Here is a 25,416-nt window from a genome sequence, read left to right on the forward strand (position 1 = left end):
ATATAGATTCTCGATAGCAACATTCATACCCTAATCACTGCTCATGCACCCACACAGGCCCAGAGCTGTTTACATCTCTATCTGTGTGTGCAAAAGGACCTGTTAAAAATTCCCCTGAGTTCACTGAAAGGGGTCAAATGCCTTTGCATTTCTCAGTGGGTGAGGGTTGAGGCTCCAGGAGTGGAGGATTCCAGCCCAGTCTTCAGGAAATCAAATTTTGAGGACTGCAAACCTGAGGCTTTGCAAGCTTCAGGACATGTCCCAGTCCACAGGAGAGGCTTGAGGAGCCCACTGCAGTCCAGGGCACTGAGAGGCCCCCTTAGCTCTGCTGTTTGTGGAGCCAGGACATGATTGTCCTTGATTCCCAGGAGATTTCCACCCTGGCCTGTCCCAGCTGGTAACAATGGTCCTGTTCCACTCAGGCTGTGATCCAGGCAGATCATGTTCCAAGGCTGTCAGGAGTGAGTGATTGTCCCTTGTTCCCTGCCTGGGTCAGGGAGCCAATATTCCTGATATAAGCAGTGTCACTCCCACGTTTGCCTCTCCCAGAACAGTCATGAAAACCAGGCTGGGGTAAAGGCTGAATGTAAAGCCTGACACAAAAGCACTGATGGCTCTTGTGGGGTTCCCAGCCTCCCCTTTGAGCCACAAGCCACCTCCCCTTTAACCTGGGGCAATAATCCCCCAAAACCCGGCTCCTGCAGCCAATGCTTTATTGAGAGAAACTCTGTTGGGAACCCACAAAGCTAAACCCTTCCCTCCTTTAATCTATCCCAGAAACTGGAACATCAAGGAAAGCTCCAAGGAGCCCCACAATGGAAGCTCACACCACTCTGGCACTGGAGTACCACCTGAGCAGGAGAAACATCATACACGTGGCATTGCTGGAGGAGGCAATAAAACCTATTTATTCTTTTCCCTACCGACAGATTCCTACCTCATAATCATCAGATTCCAGCAGATCAAAATTTCCAAGAGTACAATCCCCACATTGATCAAGTAGTTACACCAGGAAATAATTATCAGGGACATGCAGCCGGGAAACAAACGACAAAATAATTTTATTGCAGCATTCAGCCCTTCCACACCTAATTCTGAAAACAAATAAAAGGTGGGAGGCTCACATCACTTATTCTGCCTTCAGCAGCATCAGCTCTGCAGTCAGGATGCATCTCTCTGTAAGTATGCATGCTTTTCTTCCTTATGAACTGAAGCTTTGATTCAAACCCACTCCTTTACCTCTCAGAAGGGCTCCTGCCTCTCTGGAGCACCAAGGCTTTCTCTGGGGACATTGAGCTCCTCCAGAAGGAGCAGCTCAGCCCCTGGGGTAAAGCAAGGGTGCCTCCCTTTGGGGGCACTGGTGCAATCCCGGGTTGAAAGCAAAAACAGGATCCAAGGAGGACCCTTGAACATCAGATTAGGAATAGAAAAGGAGGATTGTCATGACCAGATTTGTCAGCCAGAGCTGCAGTTACATTTTGTATTTGATTTTCATTTCAGATTTGGACTGCAGTCCTTCTTGGACTGGTCCTGACCCCAGCCCTTGCTGATCATGTGAGTACAAATGAACAATTCCACAATGCTGCTCTTTCTGTGTTCCCTGCTTCAGAGAAATCCTTGAACCTTTCATTTTCCCAAAGCCTTGGGGCGATAATCACTTGAAAGCCCAAGTGTTCTTTCATTTGTTTTTCTAGCATCAACAGACTGAAATAAGCAAGAAAATCTCCATTAGTGGAGGCTACCAAATTATGACCATCAATAGGAAATGGCTGGTGGCAAGTATTGAGCAAAAGACCAACCATGGGTACTGGAAAACCATCTGGAACTATGACACAGTGAGTGCAGGGAGGGGCTTGTTCAGAGTAGCTCAAACACTCAGTAAAAACTGGGTTTTTTTACTTGTTTTAATAGGTATGAAATTCCAGTATTAATGATTAAATTCCACGTGGTCAATAACTTTATTTGACAGGGCTTTATGGCAACCAAAGTGCTGCCAGAGAGAGCTTGCTACATTTCCATAATGAACAGAACAGAGATGCCCAGCTTCGATGGACTTCCCCAGCTGGCTGCAGACATCAGGGTAAGACTGAAAAGGAGCAGTGGCTTGGAAAGTTGTACTTAATGCACAGTGAAGGTCTTGCTATTTCCAAAACCAACAGCTACTTTGAAGAGCAGGTTCATCACATCATTAATTAGATATTTTTATCAATTTCAGTGACATTTTACAGCAATGCAACTTTCAGCTTTTGAAAATTGCAATACCCTTCTTCAGATGCTTCCAGCGGAGGGTTTACATGTTTGGCCAATTTTGTAGCTCAGTTAGATGAATCTTATCACATTGTTTATTATTATTATTATTATTATTATTATTATTATTATTATTATTATTATTATTAAGAATAATAAGAATAATAAGAATAATAAGAATAAGAATAAGAATTAGTAATAGTAATATTATTTAGTAATAGTAATAATATTATAATAGTAATAGTAATTATTATTACTATTACTATTAATAATATTATTACTATTATTACTATTACTATTAATAATATTAACAATATTATTACTATTACTATTATTACTATTACTATTATTATTAATAACAACTAAAACTAGGAGTGTGCCAGGAGTTGAGCAGAGCAGGGCACTGATCTTGCTGAGTGCTGGTGTTGATGTTTAGAACCAGAAGCACCCAAGACCCCCTTCAAAGGAGATCACATTCAGCCTCGTCAGGAGAGCCATTCGTGACCTGGAATCCTATGGACCAGACACCTCCTCTCTGTGCAGAGGCCTCTCAACCTACGTGGCCTATGAAGTTCAGGGTGAGTGCAAGCAGAGGAATTCTGCCTCTGAACGTTTGTTTCCTTGGGGAATGAATGATGCACAATTGCTGCTCTTCCACCTCAAAACCCACAGGAACCAGGGGCCTCAGCAGTTGCACAAAGGGTTCAGCACCTTTGCAGATCAGGACTGGAACAGGGTGGGGTCACAGCCCCCATAAGTGACCCAAAGCAAATCCTTACAGCTGAAGGAGGCTTAATTTGGGGCTCAGGGTGTTCTGGCCCACACTGAGCAGCCCTGAAATGCCCAGTCAATAAAAAGGGGGTTTCTAAGCACCTCTGTCCTTCAGCTCAGAGCTGACCTGGCCCAGAGCCCTTACCAGCATCTCAGTCTGTCTCTTGGTAATTGTTTTTCTTTCCTTGTTTTTGAAGAACCCCAATTCAATCTTGGATCGTGCCTCAAGCTCGATGTCCTCCAATATTTGGCCCTCACCTACTGCCACAACGATAACTTTGTGTGAATCCTGCCCTTCCTGAGCTGCTGCCCAAATCCAGCCCTGCTGGAATTGTTCCCCGGCATTTCTCCTTCCTGAGGCTCCTTCCTGAGGATGGAGTGCTGGAGCAGATCAGTTGGTGAGCAGAGCTATCAATTAAACTCCTTCATCATGGAATAACTCCAGCCTGTTTGTCGTTACCCTACCCTTTTTCATCTAAGAACTCCTCCACGAAAATATTTCGTCCCATTTTTGCCCCTTTCATTGCTCTTTTCATCCCAGCACAGCCAGAGAGCTGGGCAGCCCCCAGGGTGTGTGGCACAAACAAGAAATTCACAGTTTGGACCTTCCTTCCCTGCCTGGGGAAAGATGCTTCTCATTAAAAATCCAGGGGGCACAAAAGGCAGATAGAAAGAAGTGAAAAACAATGAATTTATCTTTTTTTTTTTTTTTTTTATGGGAAGGGGAGTCTCCTTTGTGGGATTTACAGAGTTGTTCTGTCCCTAACCTAAAGCAAGGCTGGGATTCTCGTTGCTTAAATCTTTGAATAATTACAGCAGACCAGGGAAGGAAAAAATCCTCTCGGCCACTGAGTGTCAGCCTCGAGTTGCACAAGAGGGATGGGAAAGGCTCCGGATCCCTTGCGGAGCACCAGGGCAGTGCAGTGGTGCCGGTTCCAGCTCAGCTGGGCCGAGCTGCAGCTCTGCAGCCGCAGCCGGGGGCTCCGAGGGGGCTGCAGCAGGCAGGAATTGCTGCACAGGGACAATTGCACTGGGAGAGCAGCGCTGGAGCCTGGGCAGCTCAGGCAGGAATTGCTGCACAGGGAACAGCGCTGGAGCCTGGGCAGCTCAGGCAGGAATTCCTGCACAGGGAACAGCGCTGGGAGCCTGGGCAGCTCAGGCAGGAATTGCTGTGCAGGGAACAGCGCTGGAGCCTGGGCAGCTCAGGCAGGAATTCCTGCACAGGGACAATTGCACTGGGAGAACAGCGCTGGAGCCTGGGCAGCTCAGGCAGGAATTGCTGCACAATTGCACTGGGAGAACAGCGCTGGAGCCTGGGCAGCTCAGGCAGGAATTGCTGCACAGAGAACAGCGCTGGGAGCGTGGGCAGCTCAGGCAGGAATTGCTGCACAGGGACAATTGCACTGGGGGAACAGCGCTGGGAGCGTGGGCAGCTCAGGCAGGAATTGCTGCACAGGGAACAGCGCTGGAGCCTGGGCAGCTCCCACGGGGCGCTGGGACGGCTCCCTGAGGTCCCCTGGAGAACGGGGAATGTAATTTTTAGGAGCTGACAGAAGCCATTGCCCATCAGCCAGGCCACAGCCCAAGGGAACCACCCAAAGGTGCTCCAGAGGCAGCGGCTGGAGCCTCACCTTGCTGTGTGCAATTAAAACACCTCACACCTCCCTATCCTCCCACACACACACCCAGAGCACACTCAGCCCTCCCGAGGCCTCTCACACACCACCTACAATCTCCACAATGCTTTTGGTTCTGGTATTTTTAGTGAGGGGGGAAAAGGCAGACAAATTCCAGCAGCCCTCCCGTGTCCCACGTGAGCTGGAGTGTTGGTGCTGCTCTCACCAGATCATAAACAAAAATACACGCTCCCAAGGCAGGCATATGAAGAGGATTGGTCCTGAAGGAATTCAGAATTTCAGGATAAAGCTCAGATAAAGTTCCCCTTGGTCAGCAGCTCCCTCCACCTCAGAGCACTCCCAGCTCCATCTGATGCTTCATTCCCTGGCTTCTCCCCAAGCTCTCCTTGTGTCACTCTGACCCCACAGCTACCCAGAGAATCTGATCTCCTCCTCCAGCTTTGCTTAGGGATGTTTTAAAGGCAGATTTAATGCTTCAAGCAGGGCAGGGCAGCTGGAAAGCCTGGCACAGTGCATTGCATCCCCTGAAAGCCCCACTGAGCTCACCAGGTGTTGGCACTTAGGAGATTGGGGTTGTTGCTGTGCCCTGAGGGTCTGGCAGGGAAATCTGGGAGCCCTGGGGCAGTAAGAGCTGAGCTGGAGGTGCCAGGGGCTCCCTCGATGGGGCTGGGGCTCCCTGTGAGCTCTCCTGCCTGCTTGGGAGCCTGGGGTGCTGTTTGTGGAAGGAGACAGGACAGGTAATGTCCTGTACATGGATTTACATTCTCCACTGGGTTTCCTTGGAACAGGGGGAGTTCAGCCTTTGGATTTTGGCGAGGGTGGGGATTTGGGGCAGGCTTTGATGAGCCCAGGCACTGCTGAGCACGGCTCAGGAGTGAGAAAAGGCAAGGCAGGAAGCCTGGCATGGCCTCTCACTCCTGAGGAGCTGCCCCCAAGGTTTTAAAGGTGTTTAAACTCAGACGTTGCCTGTGTGGGGAGCAAAGATGTCCCAGTGCATCCCTTCTCTCTGTGTGGGGAGCAAAGATGTCCCTGTGCATCTCTTCTCTCTGTGTGGGGAGCAAAGATGTCCCTGCACATCTCCTCTGCCTGTGTGGAAATAAAGATGAAGTGACAGAATGGGGGGAATGGCCTTGAGGGCAGGGTTGGGTGGGGTTTTGGGAAGGAATTCCTCCCTGTGAGGCTGGGATGGAATTCCCAGAGCAGCTGTGGATCCCTGGCAGTGCCCAAGGCCAGGTTGGAGCACCCTGGTCTATGGAAAGTGTGGGACCCATGGTGGGGCTGGATGGGCTTTGGGGTCTCCTCCCACCCAAACCATTCCAGGATTCCCTGGGCAGGTTTGGATGGGATTTTGGGGAGAAATATTGGGAGAGGGGCTGGGATGGAATTCCCAGAGCAGCTGTGGCTGCCCCTGGCAGTGCCCAAGGCCAGGCTGGACAGGGTTTGGAGCACCCTGGGGCAGTGGAAATGTCCCTGCCAGGGCAGGGCTGGGATGGGCCGGGCTTTAGGTCCGTCCTAACTCCAGGCTGGGGTTCCGTGCTGGGAGCGCTCGGCAGCTGCGGCCACGAGAGGGCATTCTCCGAGCTTCCCCTGCTGAGGAAAAGCAGAGCTTGCCATTTTCAATAATAACAATAATAATTAAAGGGGGGGAGGAAAGCCACAAACCCTCCCCGTATTTGCTGAGCTCCGTGACAAAGCGAGATTTGTGAGGAGGAGGCTGCTCCTGGTAAACAATGCCGCTGCTCGCCCAGGGCTGCCGGGGAGACTGAGGGTCAAGTCCCTTTAAAAAAAAAAAAAAAAAAGAAAAAAGTGCAATACAGAATTGTGCATCTTGAAATCTGAAACCGAGAAACAGCAGCGCCAGGGAAACAAGGGGGAAAGCCTCGCAATTCCTGTGGACAACTGTTGCGAGTGGAGTTTTGAGGAATACAACGCACGCCTAAACCTCCTGCAGGTCGTTGGATGGCTTTTGTGGGGAAACCGGGGAAATAAAGGAGCCTCGGAAGAAGAGATTTCTTTTTCTCCTCCTCTCTGGATATAATGGCCATTGCAAAGCTGAGCATCTGGAGGTTTGGTTTCCAGTGCGCCTTCCTGGCAGTTTTCACCCTCACCTGCGACGGGCACGGCGGGAGGAGAGAGAACGGAGGTCCTGCCTGCTATGGGGGCTTTGATTTGTATTTCATCCTGGACAAGTGAGTCCCTCCCGCTTTGTTCTTTCCCACCGAGCTCTGGGCTGCTACCGAGGAGGTTTCCTTTGGGTTCGGGGTTTGTAGGCGTCCCTGTGTCCCCAGGGCACCTCTCGCTCTGTTATTGCTGCGGGAGCTCTTTGCTGGCTCCGGTGCCTAAACCCCTTTGTGCTCTGCGGTGGCATCGTTGGGGATTTCACAGGGCGGGAGCTTTGTGTGTGCCCAACTCGAGTCTCTCAGAGCAGGGCAGCGCCAGGGTCCCCTCTGCTCTCCCGTGAGCCGGGGGCGCTGGGGCTCCCCGAGAGCCGGGGGGGCAGAACTGGCCCTCGAGAGACCAATCCAGGCTGGGATGTACAAGGAATGCAGAATTGTTCCTGCTGGGAACATGCAGGGAGTGCAGAACTGTTCCTGCAGCTCCAATTCCAGGGCTGGGAACATGCAGGGGGTGCAGAATTGGCCCTGGAGAGACCAATTCCAGGCTGGGAACATGCAGGGAGTGCAGAATTGGCCCTGGAGAGACCAATTCTAGGGCTCCCACCAGAGCAGGGGGTGCAGTATTGTTCCTGCAGAGACCAATCCAGGCTGGGATGTGCAAGGAATGCAGAATTGTTCCTGGAGAGACCAATCCAGGCTGGGAACATGCAAGGGAGTGCAGAATTGTTCCTGCTGGGAACATGCAGGGGGTGCAGAATTGTTCCTGCAGAGACCAATCCAGGCTGGGATGAGCAGGGAGTGCAGAATTGTTCCTGCTGGGATGAGCAGGGGGTGCAGAATTGTTCCTGCAGCACCAGTTCCAGGCTGGGATGTGCAGGGAATGCAGAATTGTCCCTGCTGGGAACATGCAAGGAATGCAGAATTGTTCCTGCTGGGACATTCAGGGAATACAGAATTGTCCCTGCTGGGACGAGCAGGGAATGCAGAATTGCTCCTGCAGCACCAGTTCCAGGCTGGGAACATGCAGGGAATGCAGAATTGTCCCTGCAGGGACGTTCAGGGAATGCAGAACTGTTCCTGCAGGGACATTCAGGGAATGCAGAATTGTCCCTGCTGGGACATTCAGGGAATGCAGAATTGCTCCTGCAGGGACGTTCAGGGAGCTCTGCCCCTGGCCCCGAGCTGGGTCCCTGCCCCTGTGCCCCCAGCAGCAGCTCCAGGCACAAACCAGCCCAGAGAGGAGCTGCTCCCTTCGGAGGGGCCGAATTCAGCTGCAGGCATGGAGAACAGCTCGAGTGCCTCATTTAAAGAGCTCTGTTTGCCCGAGCTGAGTCACACTTTCTTTGTTTCTTCTGTTAATCAAATGCATATTTTGCCTGTTTGGCTGTTTGTGCTGCAGATAACTTCCTGCCTCACTTTTTCATCGCTGATTGTGGCAGTGTCACCTCCTTGGCACTGCAGCCCCTGCTGCTTTTTGCAGATGTGCATGGAGCAATGTGGAATCATTTTGTGCTGAGCTTTGGAAAGCTTCTCACTAAAGCAATACAGCGATTAAAAAAGAAAGGAAAAAAACTTTTAAAAAATACTAGCTGAGATGGCTGTCCTGATTTTCTTGATCAAGAGCAGTTCTTTTGAACCAAAGGCTTGGAAATGGTGGAGGTGCTGCCTGCCAGAGCCATGGCACTGACATTAACAACCATAAATTTCAGAGACAGGAAAGTATTTGCGAGTTGCCAGAAGCGCTCACAGACGAAGTTTCTGCCTGATCCTCTGGAGTGTTTTGCAGCAGCTCCCACATTCCATCAGCAGAAATGACTTGGAATTACATAACCCTTTATTACAAAATCCTGGGCAAAACCCAGTGCTGAGACACTGGCTGCTTCAGAGTGCCAGTGGTCCTGATGCTCCAGGGGCAAGATTTATTTATTTTATTCAGTGGAAACATCTACCTGGCCTATTCATTTCCAGTCATTAATTGGAACAAGTCTATTGCTGCAAATGGAAAAAAAAACCCTGAATTTAAACAAACCCAGAGCATGATTTGTGCTGCAGAGAGCTTTTGTCAGCTGCGTTTCCCTGGAGGCTGAGCAGGATTGAAGGATTCCTCACATCTCATGGATGTGCTGTGTTGCACCTCTGAGCTAATGTAGCTTCAGCAGGTCCTTAATTCAAGTTCTGTCCTTAATTCAAGTTCTGAGCTGTCCCCCCACTAAAATCCATGAGTTGTGAGCCTCCCTCACAGGATTGTGGATTGGGGTGCAAACACAAGCTTTAAAGCAGTCAGGCTGGCCCCAGTGTCGGTGTCAAGGTACCCAACAAAAGCCCAGCTTTGACAGCTCAGAATTCCTATTCCTGGGATTTTTTTCCTATTCCTGGGATTTTTCTGGTGCAGAAATGAACAGGATCTGCTGTAAGAGTTTCCTTGGCCTCCAGTGGGATTCTGGAGGAGCATTTTGGCTTTTCAGCTGTTCCTGAGTACGGTGCACCCCCGGATCTGGTTGTTTCACCTCTGCTGAGAGATTTTCCTGTGGTGGAGCTGCTCCTCACGTTTCCTTTAACACTTTGATGGAATCGCAGATTGGTTTGGGCTGGGAGGCCTCTAAAGATCACCTGGTTCCACCCCACGAGGTGAGGAACCTTCCAGAGACCATGCCTCGTGTTCTTGGATGGCAAAATCTCAAACGGTGTCTACTTTCTCAATTTGGCCTCAAGATTTGTGTCATTTGTGGAGTAGCTTTGGGTTGTCATTGGGAGTAGCTTTGGGTTGTCATTGGGAGTAGTTTTATGTCATTGGGAGTAGTTTTATGTCATTTGTGGAGTAGTTTTATGTCATTTGTGGAGTAGCTTTGTGTTGTCATTTGTGGAGCAGCTTTGTGTTGTCATTGGGAGCAGCTGTTGGCTGTTTTGGGGTTGCTGTTTGCCCTTTAGAGGAGCTGTTGGCTGTTTTGGGGTTGTGTCCTCTGTGCTGTTTGGGCTCTGTGCAGGTGCTGAGCTGCTCAGGTGAGGGTCACACCAAGATAAGCCCAGTGCAGTGGAAGTTGGGCCTGGCTTCCTGGCTGCTCCAGCCTCTTGTGTTCCTGTGCTGCTGAGAGGATTCGTGGGCTCAGGCTCCACGTGCTGGAGGAGCTGGTGCCCAGGAATTAACAAATTCAGATCAATTCAGGTACAGAACAATGAGGGAGCAGACAGATGCTGCTAAAAAACCCAAACTGGGCAAATTGTCCAGTTTTTGTACCAATATTCTCCGTGTGATGAATTCCTGCAGCCTGTGCTCACCCCAGCCCTGCAGTGAGCAAACCTCCCCTCTCTCAGCACCACTGGAATATTTGGGGTTTCCCCAGGACCAGGCCTGCACCCAGAGCAAGGTGTGCATTTTTTTGGATGGCAGGAGCCTGCAAGGACGTGGAGGGATGATTTTTCCCTGTTAGCGTGAGGGCTGAGGGATGCCAGCAAGGCAGGGTGGAGGAATTTGTGCATTTTGGTGTCTTTTTTGCCTGAAGGAACGTAATTAACTCCCAGTTCTGCCAACTGCAGAGAGCTGAGCTCATGTGTGAAATCCCTGCCAGTCAGGACCTGTGGATGTGGTTTTTTTACCCAGGGATGCCTCTGGGATGAGCATTCCTGGTGGAAGGAATGGGCAGGAGCTCCCTTGCAGCCAGGACCCGGCGAGTGCCTGCAGCACTCTGCGCTTTATCTGCTGATTAATGGAAATTAAGTCACGGCTGCTTGTTTGTTAGTTGTTTTTCTGCACACCCCCTGCCAGCCAGGAGGAGAGGAATGTTCTTGGACTGAGGGGTCTGTCCTGCTCTGACCTGAGCCCCGTGGATCTGTGACCTGCAGGGTTTGGCAGGGAGCTGGCTGCTGTGGCACGAGATATCAGCATTTCCTCCAAGGATTGCATCACCCCTCAGAGCCTCCGTGCTCTGGAGGCCTTTCACAACCGCTCCTGCAGGCTTTGGGGAGGCAGAGGATGCTCTTGGGCTCCTTTGTGTTGTTTCTGAGGAGCTCAATGAAGAGATGCTGCACAGCTCCTTAGGTGAATGGCATCTCCAAGACCTCTGGGAGTTAGCCCAAACACAGGCGAGCTCAAGGAGGTTTTTGGACCAACACCAGCCCCTGAACCAAGTGTCTCCAAGTGTCTCCATGTCCTCCTGCCGGCTGCAGAGCCCTTCACTCACGGGAGGCCTTGGTGTGAGAGCGTGGGCTGGGTTCTGATATCCCCGGATTGTGACCTGGATAAAGGCACAGGTGCTCCGGGAGGGGCAGCAGCAGAAACGGAAAAGTGGAGTCTAAAAAGGGCAAGAAGGAGCAGGTTAGGGAGGCTTGAGCTGCTGCAAGTGCAGCTTTGGGTTCTGGAGCACCCTGTCCCAGTGAGGAGGAGGAGGAGGAGGGCACTGCCGAAGGGGCCACTGCAGGGTCTCTGCACACCTGGCAGGCACAAAACGCCAGTGCAGGTGCCCACAGAAGGCCTCACTCCCCTTGTTAGAGAGAATCGTTTACTTGGGTTTTGTAGCCATGATTTTTTCTGAAAAATCCTCAGGAACAGAATGTAAACATTGATTATCTGCTGCTGTGGAATGCAACAGGTGCATCTGGCATTGGGCTCATGTGGTTGTTTCTAATTAATGGCCAATCACAGCCCAGCTGGCTCGGACTCTCTGGTCAGTCTCAAGCCTTTATTATCCTTCTTGTTTTTCTATTCTTAGCCAGCCTTCTGATGAAATCCTTTCTTCTATTCTTTTAGTATAGTTTTAATATAATATATATCATAAAATAATAAATCAGCCTTCTGAAACATGGAGTCAGATCCTCGTCTCTTCCCTCATCCTCAGCCCCCTTTGAACACAGTCACAGGGTTTAATTTCCATCTATTGGGCCCTCCTCCAGAAGAGATTTTGGCATCCTCAGGACGAGTCTTTTCTTCAATTGCAAGTTTACAGCATCAGCCATTCAGCTGCAAAGCCTTGGCTCGCTGCTCGTCTCGGTTCTTTGGGGAATATGAGGAGAGAACTATTTGAAAATTGGCTTTTCTTATCTTACAGTTGGACTTTAGAAACGCTCATCCTGCTCAGAGTTCTTGGCCTGGCTCCCTGTGCAAAGGAAGTGTCATTTACAGTGCGGCTGCTGAATGACACAGCCCAGGGAGGTGGGCACTGGGAGCTGATGCTGCTCTTGTGAGCTTTGCTCTGGCTGCAGAAATCCTGCTTGTCTTGGGTTGGCCCATTTTTGTGGTTTTTATTTGGTTTGCCCATTTATGTTGTTTTTATTTGGTTTGCCCACTTTTGTTGGTTGTGTTGGGTTTGCCCACTTTTGTTGGTTTCATTTATTTTCTCCATTTTTGTTGGTTTTTATTAGGTTTGTCCATTTTTGTTGGTTTCATTTATTTTGTCCGGTTTTGTTGGTTTCGTTTATTTTCTCCATTTTTGTTGTTTTTACTGGGTTTGTCCACTTTTATTGGTTGTGTTGGGTTTGTCCATTTTTATTGTTTTTATTGGGTTTGTCCATTTTTGTTGGTTTCATTTATTTTGTCCGGTTTTGTTGGTTTCGTTTATTTTGTCCATTTTTGTTGGTTTCGTTTATTTTCTCCATTTTTATTGTTTTTATTGGGTTTGTCCATTTTTGTTGGTTTCATTTATTTTCTCCATTTTTGTTGTTTTTTATTGGGTTTGTCCATTTTAGGCCGAGTGAAGAACGCGAGAATTCTCAAGTGTGATTCAGAAATTGCATTTGGGCAGGGGCTGCTGCTCCCAGCTCCTCGTGCCTGCCTCCAGATGGGTCAGGAAATGTGGGAATCTTCCCTGAGGTGCTTTTGGGAGGTGAATTTTTGGTCTGAAGTAACTGAAGCAGGCACTGATTGGGTTCTGATTAACCAACCTTGCCTCCCCAAGCCTCCTGGAGACTGATGTGACCCTTGCCATAAATTCAAGTGGTTTTTATGCCTCACCACCTAAAGACAATAGAAACTTCTTTTCCAGGCCCGTTGTAGGAAATGATTTGGGCCTGGAGTGCCTGTGGAATTCAAGCTCTCTGAGTTATCCCATCCATCCAGGGGGAATTTGCACCTGGGGCTGAGCTCTGAGTGTCTCTGCTCTCTCGATTTGGGGCTTGAGTTTCCTGCCTGAGAGCAAGTCCTGATCTTGTCACCCCTCACCTCTTACGATTCCAATTTTCCCACTGCCTGTGGTTTAGTTGGTTTATCAAGAGCTTTGCTGTTTGGTGTTCCTTTGTTCCTCTTTAATAAACATTTGTGTGTGGGGATGAGCCCTTGTGCCATGTCCTGGTCCGAGGAAAGACAGAAATGAAGAGTTCAGCACTGAGAGCATTTGCTGGTGATCCTGCCTGCTCTGCCTGTCCCCTGGCATGAAATAAATAATAATAAATAGCAATAAACCATAGCTTTATATCCTGGGGTTTATTCCCTGAGCAGCCTGGGGACCTGCTCTGCCTGTCCCCTGGCATGAAATAAATCATAATAAATAGCAATAAACCATAGCTTTATATGCTGGGGTTTATTCCTGAGCACCCAGCCTGAGGACCTGCTCTGCCTGTCCCCTGGCATGAAATAAATCATAATAAATAGCAATAAACCATAGCTTTATATGCTGGGTTTATTCCTGAGCACCCAGCCTGAGGACCTGCTCTGCCTCTCCCCTGGCACTCCCAGAGCTGAGCCAGGACAGCTCCTTTGCCTTTTCTTCCTGGGAAGTGAAAAACCATCTCAAACGTTCACCTTTTCTTCCTCAGGCTGCAGATCAATGGATTTCTGTTGGAGCTGGAATGGTTATTTCCCCTGTAAATATTTCTAATTGTACTCAATGAATTGAATAAGTGATGACACATTTATTTTCCAACTCCAGGAAAGAAATTTTTTTTTTTCCAATGTTAATATTCCAGTGTTCACAGAAGTGTTTATGCCAGAAGGGGCATTTTGTGCTGAAAGATTCTGATTAACCTAATTTTTTCGTCATTCTTACAGCATAAAGGAGAATAATCCAAGCCCATTACATCCTGTGCTTTATTCTCCTGAGGAGCAGAATGAGTTTGTTTTGTCTTTAACTGAGGTGTGAAAGAATTAACCAGAGCAGCTGAGATGTGGACTGAGGTGTCTCACTCCTCGTGGTCTCTGGCTCAGTGCAAACACTGGAGGAGTTGAATAATCTGTTCCTCCAGCTGTAACTCTCAGAACATGCCTGAGCTGCGCGCTCTGTGCAGTGGTTTGGAGTGAGAGGGTGGAATTGGTCTAAAACACTGCCCAGAGACAGCTCCTCACTCACACGGGCTGCATTTGGTCAAGGCTGTGTTAAAGCCCAGCCCAACGGCCAAGGGCAGCCTCGGAGCCTTGCTGGAGGGTGTAGCCATGAGATTTCATGGAAAATCCTTCCCTTGGGAATTTTCCTCCTGAGAAGCTGAGAGGCCTCAGGAACAGAATGTAACCAATGGTTATCTGCTGCTGTGGAATGGAACAGGTGCATCTGGGATTGGGCTCATGGGGTTGTTTCTAATTAATGGCCAATCACAGCCCAGCTGGCCAGACTGTCTCAGTCAGTCACAAGCCTTTGTTATCATTCTTTTCTATTCTTAGCCAGCCATCTGATGAAATCCTTTCTTCTATTCTTTTAGTATAGTTTTAATATATATTATATATTAATTAAATATTAAAATAATAAATATCATATATTACATAAATATTATATTATATATAAATATTATATTATATACAATAATTATATATTAAAATAATTTATAGTAAAATATTAACATTATTTTATAAAATATTCATAATATTATAATGTAATATTATTATTAAATTATTTATATGTTATAATTTATAAATATTTATAATATTTATAAAATATTATCAATATTATACTATTATAAAATTATTATAAGATACTACTAATAATTATATGTTAAGATAATAAATCAAGCCTTCTGAAACATGGAGTCAACATTCTCATCTCTTCCCTCATCCTGGGACCCCTGTGAACACGGTCACAGGAGTGGGAATTATTTTGATTTTAAGTTAAGTAGGAAATGTCAGTCCCAGTTTGATCTCTCTGGAGGAAGAGCCTGGGCAGTGAGTGCTGAACAGAGGGAATTCCTCCCTGAGCAGCGTGGGGCAGAGCAGTGACCCTGACGTGTCTGTCTGTCTGTCTGTCACCCTTGTGTCCCCAGGTCAGGCAGTGTCCTGCACCACTGGAACGAGATCTACCACTTTGTGGAGCACCTGGCCCGAAAGTTCATCAGGTGAGGAAAGTTCATCAGGTGAGGAAGGTTCATCAGGTGAGGAAAGTCCTGCAGCTCCCTGCAGGGGTCTGGGGCTGCCAGCCCAGCCCCTCATGTGCTGCTCCATGGGGAAATGTGGTGGGGAAAGGGCTCTTGGTGCTTTCCTCCCACCCTCCGTTCACTGCTCCTCCCCACCCTCCTGTTGTGGGCAAGAGGGAGAGAAAATAATTCCATTTATTCCTGCCTGCCCTGCCTGGCTCAGACCTGTGGGAGATAAAATAATTCCATTTATTCCTGCCTGCCTTGCCTGGCTCGGACCTGTGGGAGATAAAATAATTCCATTTATTCCTGCCTGCCTTGCCTGGCTCAGACCTGTGGGAGATAAAATAATTCCATTTATTCCTGCCTGCCTTGCCTGGCTCAGATCCTCCTGTCCCTGAGGTGCAGGAGTTTGGGGCTGCAGGCACAGCCTGTGGCTCTCAGGCCCTGGCTGAGGAGCCCCTGGGGACAGGGGCTGGGAGCTGTTGTCACAAACATGACCCATGTTGAGCCCTCCCTTGTCTCAGGATGCATTTTAGCTCTTCTGGCTCTCGCAATCCCAAGGCTGTGGTACAAATGTTCCCCAGATCCTTTACAGGGGTTCCCCAAGGTTTGCCTGGACTAACAAAGCCCGGGGCTAAGCACGTTTTCATCCTGCTGGGCTGGGTGTGGTTGTGCCACGCACCCTGAGCTCTGCTCTCACCTCCACATTCATCCCCTTTTTTCTCTCCTCCAGCCCTCAGCTGAGGATGTCCTTCATTGTCTTTTCAACCCGAGGGACAATTCTGATGAGGCTAACAGAAGACAGGTAAGGAGAGGGTTGAAGGTCTAACAGCAGCCTCTGTGTCCTCGTGGCTTCCCTCGCCCTCCTCAGTGCTTCCCATCCCACTGGGAACGTGCTGTGCCTCCTCTGTGCTCCCCAGTTTCCCACCCTGCCCTGCTAGAATGCCCCAAGGGCTCTCAGGGCAGAGGTTCCCTGATTAATGGATTCATTTCAGCTCCCAAATAAATGTCCTTCAGTCAGGGTTCCAGCTCACGCTGGTTTCCCTGGGGGAGCCTGCACAAAATCCTGCAAAATTCAGGATTTTGTCAGAGGAGCAGAGGCTGGAACATCTCTGGGAGTGTCTCCTGCAGAGGGGTGAAATTCCCTTCCCTTAAAAGCAGCTTGGAAGGCAGAGGTGCCACCCACACCCCTGGCTGGAGGGAAATGTGATTTCCTCAGGGCCTGAAGGTGTGGCACAGCCAAAGAGAGTTTGGGGTGGATTTTTTGGCAATACCAGATTGCCTTGTTTGTCAAGTGTGTCCCTGCCACCCCCTTACAGACCCCCAAGTTAATCCCAGAAAAATCTACAGGATTAATTATTATTTTAATTTTTTTTCTTCTTTTTTTAATATTTTATTTTATTTTAATTATTCTGCCTTGCAAGGAGAGCTGGATGAGGTCCCTAAATCTCTCTCGCTTCCTCTGTTAACTTCATTGCCACGTGGAGCAGAAATATATGTTCCACATGTGTGGAGTGTGTAAGGCAGCATGTGTTTTACATCTCGGATGCCTGAAATCACACACCAGAGGGGAGGGGAGGGAGCTGGCTGCCTTCCTCCGGGCAGTGCACCCTCAATTCCAGCCCTGGAAATGTCCCTGAACCCAGCCAGGCTGAGCATCTCCTGCAGGGCCAGGGGTGCAGAGGGTGAACCAGCCTGGAGAGGCACGGGGGGGACCCTGGGCTGGCCCAGCCTCTGTGCCCTGCATGCCAGGACAGCCTGGGGGCACCTCTGCTTGGTGCCAGGACACCCTGGTGGCTTTGGTCCTGGATGTCCCAGTGCCAGCCAGGACATGCTGTGTCCATCACCCACCTCTGCTTGGTGCCAGGGCACCTTGGTGGCTTTGGTCCTGGCTGTCACACAGTGCCACCAGGACACCCTGGTCCTTTGCTCCTGGCTCTAACAGTGCCAGCCAGGACACCCTGGGTACCTCACCCACCTCTGCTGGGTGCCACGACACCCTGGTGGCTTTGGTCCTGGGTGTCACAGTGCCACCAGGACATGCTGTGTCCATCACCCACCTCTGCTTGGTGCCAGGGCACCTTGGTGGCTTTGACAGCAAGGACACCCTGGTGGCTTTCTCCTGGCTGTCACAGTGCCACCAGGACACCCGGTCCTTTGCTCCTGGCTCTAACAGTGCCAGCCAGGACACTTTGGTGGCTTTGCCTGCCAGGACACCCTGCTGGCTTTCTCCTGGCTCTCACAGTGCCACCAGGACACCCAGTCCTTTGCTCCTGGGTATCACAGTGCTACCAGGACACCCTGGTCCTTTTGCTCCTGGCTGTAACAGTGCCATCAGGACACGCTGATGGCTTTGGTCCTGGCTGTCACAGTGCCAGCCAGGACATGCTGTGTCCATCACCCACCTTTGCTAGGTATCAGAACATGCTGGTGGCTTTGACAGCCAGGACACCCTGGTGGCTTTCTCTGGCTCTCACAGTGCCACCAGGACACCCTGGGTCCATCACCCACCTCTGCTGGGTGTCAGGACACCCTGGTGGCTTTGCTCCTGGGTCTCTCTGAGTGTCACCAGGACACCCTGATGGCTTTGCCAGCCAGGACACCCTGGTCCTTTGCTCCTGAGTGTCACAGTGCCATCAGAAGACCCTGGTGGCTTTGCCTGCCAGGACACCCTGGTCCTTTGGTCCTGGATGTCACAGTGCCATCAGGACACCCTGGTGGCCTTGCTCCTGGGTCTCTCTGAGTGTCACCAGGACACCCTGGTGGCTTTGGTCCTGGATGTCACATTGCCATCAGGACACCCTGGTCCTTTGCTCCTGAGTGTCACAGTGCCATCAGGACACCCTGGTGGCTTTGGTCCTGGGTGTCACAGTGCCATCAGGACACCCTGGTGGCTTTGCTCCCTGGTCCTTCTCTCCCGGGGGTCACAGCCCTGCCTTCCTTGCAGGGAGCAGATCCGGCAGGGCCTGGAGGAGCTGCAGAAGGTGCTGCCAGGAGGGGACACGTACATGCACGAAGGATTTGAGAGGGTAACTGGGGCAGGGGCTGGCTCTGCTCCCCAGGGGCTGCACAACCCTTGGGAATTCCCTGCTGGGGGAGAGGGACCTGTGTCCCTTTGCAGGGGCTCGGGGCTGGGGCTGCAAACCCTGCTCGTTTCTTGATTTCTGCTCTTTCAGTGGCACTGAGGCTCTGTGCCCAGGAGGGTGGGAAGGGGTCAGTCCCACCTGGCCTGGGTGGGGAGAGGCCACAGCTCACACCTGGGGTGCCCAAATAACTGCAGACACCGTTCCCTTCTCCTCCTGGGCATGGCTTTCACGTATTTTCACAAGCTCAGGAGTTTCTCCAAAGCTGAGCTCCTGCACTGCCTCCCACGTGGGGTTTGGGAGGGGTTTGAGCTGTTAAAGAGCTGCCCCATCCCTGAAATGGGAACGCACAGACTGAGCTGATGCTTTATTTGCAGCTGGAATGGTTGACCTGGGGCTGCTGAGGGATATTTAGCACTGAGGTTTAGGAATATTTAGGAATCGTTGATCTGGGGCTGCTGAGGGATATTTAGCACTGATGTTTAGGAATATTTAGGGATATTGGCCTGGGATATTTCTCAGGGATGAAAGGGGATGGGGTTTTCAGAGAGGAGAACAGTGGGACACAGCTCTGGGGCTGCTTTGGCTGGTGGGACCAAACAAACCAATTGTTGGTTTATTACTGACAATCTTCTGCTCTGATTTCAGGCAAGTGAGCAGATTTACCACGAGAATGTTCACGGTGAGAGGCCCTTCTTGATCCACTGAATGGGGTTTTTTCTCTTTCTTTTTTGATTGATATTCTTCTTCCTTCTGAATCACAAATAAATGGAGAAGCCGTTAGGGAAAAGATTTTTTAAACCAGCAATTATTAAAACCAGCGTTAAGTGCAGACAACTGAAAAAAATGTCCTTTCCTTCCCTGTAACTGATGTAAAAACTTTCTGGTTTGGAAGGGAATGCTGCAAAGGTTTAATGATGTTCCTGAAATGTTGCTCAGGAATCTTGATGATTTTTTGGCCCTTTCCCCACCATCTTTGTTTAAATCCCAAATGAGATTTTTGTCACCGGCTGAAAAAGCCCCTCTGGATTTCTGGAACTGAGAGCAGGAATAAAACCAGGAGCAAATTGGGATTTTGGTGGCTGCAGCCTCATTCCCTGGCCTGCAATGCCAGCAGGATGTTTTCTGAGGTGGTTTAACAAACCAAAGGTTGTTTTCTGAGGTGCTTTAGCAAACCCAAGGATGTTTTCTGAGGTGCTTTAGCAAACCCAAGGATGTTTTCTGAGGTGGTTCAGCAAACCCAAGGATGCTTTCTGAGGTGGTTTAGCAAACCCAAGGTTGTTTTCTGAGGTGGTTCAGCAAACCCAAGGATGCTTTCTGAGGTGGTTTAACAAAGCCAGTACTAAGGAGGTTTGTGTGTTCAGGTTACAGGACTGCCAGTGTCATCATTGCACTGACAGACGGGGAGCTCCACGAGGATCTGTTTTTCTACTCTGAGAGGGAGGTAAGTGACTGCATAGGCAGGGGAATGTCTGGGCTGGCTGCTGGGAAGGCAGAGGGTGAGGAAAAGCCTTTTGCCCACTGAGAAATCTCCACTTTGGTGCTCTGCAGGCAGGAATCTGAAGGACACCCAGTGACAGCAGCAGCCTCTGAGCCACCCCAGCTGAGCCTGTTCAGGGGGAAGGAGAGGGGTTAAAACCTCCAGTTAAAAATAAACGCAGGAGGAGGAATTGTTCACAGCTGAAAAGTTTCAGTCTTTACTGGATTGCTCTGGGAAATGCTGAATATTCTCACTTTCACTTTCCCCCCCCTCTCACACGAAGTCACAGCTGCAGGAGGAGGGTGGTGGCTTCTGCCACATCAGAAAATCCTTCAGATCAGCCAGCCTGGCATTGCCACAAACATCCCCGAGGCTCAGGCACACATTCTCAGCATCCCCATTGAATGAGTGAACCGTGCAAAATGTCACACAGTGGGGTGAGCCTGAGAGCTTTGCTGCAGAAGGTTCCTCTGCACACCCTCCCTGCAGAGACGAGCACTTGGCACTTGCCAGTCAAACCAGGGCCATCTAAACCTGGCAGAGGGAATTTCTGCACGGGTTTGCTATGGACGGAACTTTTCCTCTCAGTCTGTCCAAAGTGCAGCATTAAATCCAGTAGCAGCAAGGAGAATGGGTTTGTAGAGTAAAACCAACATTTGTCCTTTCTACGTCTCACAGAACTTTTCTGCTGACCAATCTCGTGGCTCCTGCTTGGCTCTAACTGCAGCTCCGCTGGCTCTGGGGCTCTGAGGCCTGGCTTTGCAGCTGTTTTTGTGATTTTAAGGGTTCCCAGCCCGCTGGTGACCCTGCTGTGCCTCTGTCCCCTGCAGGCCAACCGCTCCAGGGACCTGGGGGCCACCGTGTACTGCGTGGGGGTGAAGGACTTCAACGAGACCCAGGTGAGAGCCCCAGCCCTGGGAGCCTGGCAGAGCCTGGCCAGGGGCTCACGGGGCTCACAGCCCTGAATCCCCTGCTCAAGGCTCCTCCTGGGCTTTTCCTCTCCCTCTGTTCCTGTCTGAAGTGAGCACGGCCGGGTCCTGTTGGGTTTTGGTCCCTTTCTCTCAGAGTCTGCCCCTGTGCCTGCCCCAGCCCTGGGAGCCTGGCAGAGCCTGGCCAGGGGCTCACGGGGCTCACAGCCCTGAATCCCCTGCTCAAGGCTCCTCCTGGGGCTTTCCTCTCCCTCTGCTCCTGTCTGAAGTGAGCCCCTGGCACAGCCGGGTCCTGCTGGGTTTGGTCCCTTTCAGCCCGGCCATCCCCTGCCTGCAGCCCCAGGGCTTGGGGAGCAATCTCTGCTCTCCTGGAAGCTGCAGAGAGGCCCTGGTGCCCCTGCCAGGGGGGATTTACTGGAACAAGCCCTGGCCTCGCAGCTGAGCCTGCTCCAGCAGATGCATGGGGAGCTCTGGTTAACCCTTGGTGTGCCGCTGGCAGTGATGGCCTGGCTGCCCTGGCCTCACCACCTCCTCAGGAAGGCTCCTCCTCATCGTCACAGAGGTTTCTGAATGCTCCTCTGGGACCTTTCAGCCTCCACTCAGAAAACATCCCCTGGTCTCTCCCTGGGCCCAGTATCGAATCCCTGGCCTGACAGGAGAGCTGGACCAGGCCTGTGGTAGCATTTCAGAGAATTGAAATGGAAGTGGAAGAGTCAAGGTTGGAAAATGCCTCCATGATTGTGGAGCCCAACCTTTTTTGGGTTCCTGTTTGCCCTGAAGATCATTAGCCCCTGGGCACCAGTGAAAGCCACACTCTGCCTTGTCTCCAAGGCTCTTCTGATCCCTGATCTGAAAAATCCCTGATTTAAAAAGCCAATCATGCTAACAGGACAAACATTTTCCTGCTCAATAAACCGCAGCACGGGGGCAACCCAGAGAGAGCAGCTGAGTCTTGGAGGGTTTTATTTGCGAGCCAGTTAAACTGGAGAAGTCTTAATTATCTGCCTGCAGGCTAATTGATGTCACCCTCTGCATTTCTGTTCCATTTCTCCCCCTGTGGCAGCTGGCCCGGATTGCTGACAGCAGAGATCATGTCTTCCCTGTCAACGATGGCTTTGAGGCCCTGCAGGGCATCATTGACTCTGTGAGTATTTTCCACCCACTGTTCGCACTCCTGGGGTCACCCTGAGCTTGGCTTTCACCAGAGCCTGCTGGAAAATAATTCACTGAAGCACTCAGGCCAAGGGAAGCAGCCTTGCTCTGTGCTAAAATGCTGCTTTGGGGTGGAATTTGTCAATAGGGCCCAGGTTTCCCCTTTCCCTGTGGTGCCTTGGGAAGGCAGGGCTAGAGCAGAGTTACAGAATAAAGCAGGGATTTATTCAAAGCATCTCCTCCATGGATCCACCTTGGGCAGCACAGGAGCCCAGCCAGGGCTGCACCCAAGATCAACCAAAATGGGCACGAAATGGACCCAAGATGAACCAAAATGGTCCCAAAATGGACCCAAGATGAACCAAAATGGTCACAAAATGGACCCAGGATGAACCAAAATGGGCAACTGGTCATGAGGTCTGTCACTTTTATAAGTTCTGCTCCATGTGCATATTGGAGTTAATTATCCAATTAGGTTATGAAGTCCCATCCTGCTTGTTTTTTCCTCTTCAATTCACATTGTTTGTGCTCTTGGGCCTGAGCTTTGGGTGGTTGTCCTTGGTCCCCAGCTGGAGAAGGAATTGTTTTGTCTCCCTCCCCCCCCATTTTTTTCCCCCGCATTTTTTCCCCCCATTTTTTTCCCCCCATTTTTTCCCCCCCCATTTTTTCCCCCCATTTTTTCCCCAGTGCTCTCACATGCACATGGAACCCAGCCCTGCTTTGTTGGTTTTCCTGGCACTGCCTGAGCTCTCTGGGACAATCAGGTGCCGCATTTCATTTATTTCAGAGAGCAGCACAACAACAACAGCGCAGCAATGCTTGGCCTCCCAGCCCTGCATTCCCTCTGCAGCTGTTTTTAATGAATCCCAGCTCTGCCTCCCCTTCCAGTTGAGATTTTTCAGCCTCCAGGCCAGCCAGGAGCTGCTCCAGCTGAGAGGGGAGAGAAAATTCCCAGTTTGGGAAGGAGGGAAGGGCAGGGATGGATCCCTGCAGCAGCCTGGGAGAAAGGAAGAGGTTTTGTGGGTGAAAGGAATGGCAAGGAGGGCATTGATCGCCCCCAGAGGATAACAAACAATCTGTGGATTCCTCTTCCAGCTGGAAAATCAGGTCCCTCTTCCCTTGCCAAAAGGACCCCTGTGCTGCCATTGCAATTTTGGTCCTTTTGCACTAATTCTGCCCGATGTTCACTCTAAGTCAGGGCGTGTGCTTGGAAACTCAACCTAAATCAAAATAAATATTGCAGCTGGCACTGTGGAAGTGTTTAGGGACAGATTTTAGGGCCATGTAAAGGGACTGGCCTGGGATACCTGCATCATCCACCTGCCATTCCCCCTCTGAGCCAGCAGGAATGTTTGTAAATGGCTGAGCAGAAGTCACTCACCTCAAATTTAACCATGGGGGGATTTTACTTCATTTTAAAAAGTGCTGATTGTGTTTCACATTCTCTGTGTTTTTCCTCATTCTGTCTCCTTTGAACTCTTCTATTTCAAATTCTCCTGTCTGCAATTCTTCAGTTCTGTTCTCAGCTGCTGACTTTCTCTTTTTCCTGCTCGGCAGTTCCTGCAGAACCTTGTTCCTGCAGAACCTTGTTCCTGTAAAACCTTGTTCCTGCAGAACCTTGTTCCTGCAAAACCTTGTTCCTGCAGAACCTTGTTCCTGTAAAACCTTGTTCCTGCAAAACCTTGTTCCTGCAAAACCTTGTTCCTGCAAAACCTTGTTCCTGTAAAACCTTGTTCCTGCAGATCTCCTCTCTCCTCGCCTGTCGGGCTGCACCAGCTCAGGGCACGCTGCTCCTTCAGCCCCTCGGTACTTTCAGCTCTGCTTTCTGAGTAAAGCTTCTGCCTCGATGTGTGAATCCTTCAAATTCCTGTCCAAACGTTCCAAAAAGCAAGGCCTGGCTCTAGGAGTGGCTTTTGCAATTAGGTATAAACAAACCCCAAAAATTCTCTTTTTCCTTGCAGGGTTTATTGCATTGGTTGCTGTTCTTCCCTTACAGATGTTTCAATTTAAAGTCGGGAAAATAGTTTTCATGCTGGATTTGAGTCACCCAGGGATGCTTGGCTGACATTTGCTGGCCTCTTGGAGCTGAGCTGAGCTTTGCTGAGCCCCCAGCTCTGCCCAGGCTCAGCTCAGGCTGGGCAGGAGGAGCTGGGGCTGCTCTGCAGGGCAGGGAACAACAGCCTGGGGAGCTGCAGCCCCTTGAGGGAATAAATAAATGAGAAATGATAAATAAATAATAATAAATAATAATAAAATAAATAATAAATTTAAAATAAAATTTAAAATAAAAAGAAACATAATGAATAATAAAAATAAATAATGAATAATAAAAATGAATAATTAATAACATTAATAATAGATAATAAATAATAGAATAAATGATAATTGGTATATAATTAATTAAATAAATTATAAAATAAAAATATAAATAATACATAAAACTAAATAATTAAAAAAATAATAAAGAATAAAATAAAAATAAGTAGTAACATAGATAATAAATGATAAATAATAAATAAACAAAACTAAATAATAAAATAAAAAATAAATAGTAAATATAAATAATTAATGCCATAGATAATAAATAATAGTTAATAATAATAGATAATAAAATAAAATAAAAATAAAATAAATAATAATAATAAAGATAAAGATAATTAATAAAATAAATAATGAATAATGCCTCTGCCCTGAGAGCCAAGCCTGAGCCAAGGAAATCCCTTCAAAAAGTGCCTAAAGCCAGGGCCAGCCCTCCCAAGGACTCTCTGCTCCTTAGGCCTGGCTTCAACCTGGCTTAAACGTTGGAGAATTGTCTGAGCTTTGGTCTGAGCAGCCTCGGGTGAGCTGACATAAATCAGGTTAAAGACAGAACTCCCAGCCCCTGGGGTGGCTCTGCGGGGATTTCTGGGCTGATTTAGGCAAAGCCGAACAGTTCAGCTTAAACTGGGGGTGTTTGGGTGGGAGGGAGCTGGGGCTGCCCGGGGAGGGAGGTGATGCCTCCACAGCCCTGGGGGCTGCAGATAATCAGCAAAAATTCCAGAATTACTGCAGAAAATGGGGCACAGGGCCCTGGCACAGCCCCAGGGGGGCACTGGGACCGGTTTGGGGGATGCAGGGTGGGGAGCCCAGAGCTGGAGCTGTGCCCCCAGCCCAGATTGCTCTGCTGGGTCCGAGGGTCATTGTCACTTCTTTATTTCCATCTCTGTCTCCATGGAAACCAGGCTGAGGAATTCACGTTTTGTCTCTCTCAGATTTTGAAGAAATCCTGCATAGAGATCCTGGCAGCAGAGCCCTCCAGTATCTGTGCAGGGGGTGAGTATGAGCGAGGCCGTGGCTCTCCATTGCCTAAAAAATAACAATTTTCAGTTCATCTCTAATTGCTGCAGAGTGCCAGATTCACTATTTACCATGCTTCACCTTTATTTTGGGGTGAATTTCTTTTTCACCTCAGGGCAGTGTGCCCTACTTCTGCCAAGTGGTGTCAAATGAAATTTTCTTACAGAAAAGGCCTGAATTCCAAAGTTTTCCATGAATGTTCTTCTGTCACACCAGTCTGGCTGTGTGATGCACTTAAAAATATATTTACACACTCCAGTGCAAATAAACAAGGGTGCTTCTAGAACACAGGTGGCTTGAAAACATCATTTATAACCATCTTTAACACTTCCTGAGGGCTTTGATCTCATCCCTGCCATTGTGGGAGGGCAGGGGCAGGAACAGCTGTGCCCAGGG

At 49.5% G+C, this 25,416-nt stretch overlaps 2 protein-coding genes across 4 annotated transcripts in view; both read left to right on the top strand.

The window, feature by feature from the left end:
* The first annotated feature begins 1,506 nt into the window (after positions 1 to 1,506).
* On the top strand, positions 1,507 to 3,509 carry GKN1 (gastrokine 1). The gene is made up of 5 exons (XM_071417845.1): positions 1,507 to 1,554; positions 1,695 to 1,835; positions 1,970 to 2,080; positions 2,684 to 2,825; positions 3,216 to 3,509. The coding sequence occupies exons 2-5, from the start codon at positions 1,749 to 1,751 to the stop codon at positions 3,302 to 3,304; spliced, it is 429 nt and encodes a 142-aa protein (XP_071273946.1). The 5' UTR covers positions 1,507 to 1,554; positions 1,695 to 1,748; the 3' UTR covers positions 3,305 to 3,509.
* A 2,677-nt stretch (positions 3,510 to 6,186) lies between these two features.
* ANTXR1 (ANTXR cell adhesion molecule 1) overlaps positions 6,187 to 25,416 on the top strand; it is a 46,369-nt gene continuing 27,139 nt past the window's right edge. For 2 of the 3 annotated variants that reach the window (XM_071417794.1, XM_071417795.1), the window contains exons 1-9: positions 6,197 to 6,844; positions 14,948 to 15,019; positions 15,774 to 15,845; positions 17,988 to 18,069; positions 18,772 to 18,805; positions 19,488 to 19,567; positions 20,434 to 20,502; positions 21,596 to 21,676; positions 24,936 to 24,996. In XM_071417794.1, coding sequence (XP_071273895.1) covers positions 6,693 to 6,844; positions 14,948 to 15,019; positions 15,774 to 15,845; positions 17,988 to 18,069; positions 18,772 to 18,805; positions 19,488 to 19,567; positions 20,434 to 20,502; positions 21,596 to 21,676; positions 24,936 to 24,996 — 703 coding nt within the window. In that variant the 5' untranslated portion in view covers positions 6,197 to 6,692. Of the gene's footprint in view, positions 6,845 to 14,947; positions 15,020 to 15,773; positions 15,846 to 17,987; positions 18,070 to 18,771; positions 18,806 to 19,487; positions 19,568 to 20,433; positions 20,503 to 21,595; positions 21,677 to 24,935; positions 24,997 to 25,416 lie in introns of all 3 variants that reach the window. The other variant, XM_071417797.1, reaches the window with a different exon arrangement.

Source organism: Agelaius tricolor, unplaced genomic scaffold (assembly GCF_023055355.1).
Source record: "Agelaius tricolor isolate 1412-34295 unplaced genomic scaffold, bAgeTri1.0.p SCAF_70, whole genome shotgun sequence".
Lineage (NCBI taxonomy): Eukaryota > Metazoa > Chordata > Aves > Passeriformes > Icteridae > Agelaius > Agelaius tricolor.

What these genes read in the sequence shown, in the direction of transcription:
- GKN1 (XM_071417845.1), top strand. Translation starts at nt 1,749, where the DNA reads ATGACCATCAATAGGAAATGGCTGGTGGCAAGTATTGAGCAAAAGACC. An exon ending in CCATCTGGAACTATGACACA is followed by an intron (nt 1,836 to 1,969) that starts GTGAGTGCAGGG and finishes TTTATTTGACAG; the next exon opens with GGCTTTATGGCAACCAAAGT. An exon ending in CGTGGCCTATGAAGTTCAGG is followed by an intron (nt 2,826 to 3,215) that starts GTGAGTGCAAGC and finishes TTGTTTTTGAAG; the next exon opens with AACCCCAATTCAATCTTGGA.